The 1747-nt window shown below is 39.0% G+C and overlaps 1 protein-coding gene across 1 annotated transcript in view; it reads left to right on the forward strand.

Annotated features, from left to right (window-relative positions):
- Positions 1–260: 260 nt before the first annotated feature.
- LOC138947929 (uncharacterized) overlaps positions 261–1747 on the forward strand; it is a 30299-nt gene continuing 28812 nt past the window's right edge. The window contains exons 1-2 of the mRNA XM_070319454.1: positions 261–431; positions 1184–1393. Coding sequence (XP_070175555.1) covers positions 1217–1393 — 177 coding nt within the window. The 5' untranslated portion in view covers positions 261–431; positions 1184–1216. The remainder of the gene's footprint in view (positions 432–1183; positions 1394–1747) is intronic.

The following is a 1747-nucleotide window of genomic DNA, read 5'->3' on the forward strand; positions in this document are numbered from 1 at the left end:
AGACGCACGGGCCATGGTTTGTGAAAGGACGCTCTTGTCCCAAGTAAAACTCCATAATGATCTATGATTGACATGGTGTTTTTCACTGAAAGGAAAGCATCTTTAAAAACCTGTCACAAAATTGCGTGAAAACAGAGGAGGCATTCTTGTGTGGAAACACAGGAGGCGGAACGGTAACATTCTGGTGACCATGGTGACGACACGATACAAGCAGCAAGGCGGGGCAACAGTGTGTCAGCAAACAGTTCACTGTTGTCGGCTGATGCTATCTCCTAACGGCGCAGACAGAAGCTGTCCGTTTTCTCGTCGTCTGCCGAAGGGATCTGACGTGACTTTATGATCGTCTGCTATCATTTTTGGGTGACGACGAAGGACGGTTTCAGGACAGTTTTGTTGCTTGAAAGACCCAGGATAGTAGAACACAATTTTATGTGAGTGATATTTTTTACGTTGTTAGTAGCAGGCTATTAAATAACAGATTGTGTAATTGATTGTAAAACAATTCAACAAAATCAAACAAATCAATCAATGTATATTTTTTTCTTTCTTTATTTGGTGTTTAACGTCGTTTTCAACCGTTCAAGGTTATATCTTAATTGTTTCTTGTTCACAAAAGCACTAATCAAAAAATTGCTTCAAGGGCTTGCAACGTAGTACAATATATGACCTTACTGGGAGAATGCAAGTTTCCAGTACAAAGGACTTAACATTTATTACATACTGCTTGACTAAAATCTGTACAAACATTGACTATATTCTATACAAGAAACACTTAACAAGGGTAAAAGGAGAAACAGAATCCGTTAGTCGCCTCTTACGACATGCTGGGGAGCATCGGGTAAATTCTTCCCCCTAACCCGCGGGGAGTAATCAATGTATAGATAGATAAATGAATAAATCAGGTTGAAGCTACAACGTATAACTGTTTACGAAAAATAAGAACGCTAGACATTTTGCGAGGGCGGTATTAAAGAACCAGCATTATTTGTAGTTACTATAGAAACTGGAAATATGTGTAGTATTCATAATATCGTTAACATTAAGCCAAACTTGTGTATTCTCTATTGGGGTCCTGATTTGGCCAAAAAGCAACAACTAACTAACTAACTAATTGTATTCTCTATTATTTTGTGAAAGTCAGTGCGATTATTTATTTGTTTTGTTTTCTGTATCAATTTTCCAGCAGAATACTTAACTGATTCCGTAGGTATCAACAATGGACCATAAATCCATCTCGCGAAACCAAGCCCTTTACCAGAAGTCATGGACAGGTTGGTCATGTGACCATAAAAACAACCAACCACAAGCAAGGTCATCACTAGCCAGCCAATCAAAAGCGGACGGACAGGTGTCAAAAGGTCATGGGACAGCCAGGCACAATTCTACAAATCAGGTGAACAGTCTTTCTTTCAGTCTTTGTTTTTGTCTTTGTTTATTTCCTTCTTTCTTCCTTTGTGTCTGACTTCTCTCTTGTAATGCTTGTTTTTGATTTGCAAAGAAACAACAAATCCAAAAGGAAAAAGCAAAGCCACAGATAGATACAAAGACGGACTTCTTCTTATTATTATTCTTTGTTCATTGGCTTAGACTCCCACGTTCACTCATGGTTTTTTTTAGCACGATTTTTACGTGTATGACCGTTTTTACCTCGCCATTCAGGCAGCATACGTCGATTTCGGGGGAGGCATGCTGGGTATTTTCGTGTTTCTATAACCCACCGAACTCTGACATGGATTACAGGATCTTT

Source organism: Littorina saxatilis, linkage group LG15, assembly GCF_037325665.1.
Source record: "Littorina saxatilis isolate snail1 linkage group LG15, US_GU_Lsax_2.0, whole genome shotgun sequence".
Lineage (NCBI taxonomy): Eukaryota > Metazoa > Mollusca > Gastropoda > Littorinimorpha > Littorinidae > Littorina > Littorina saxatilis.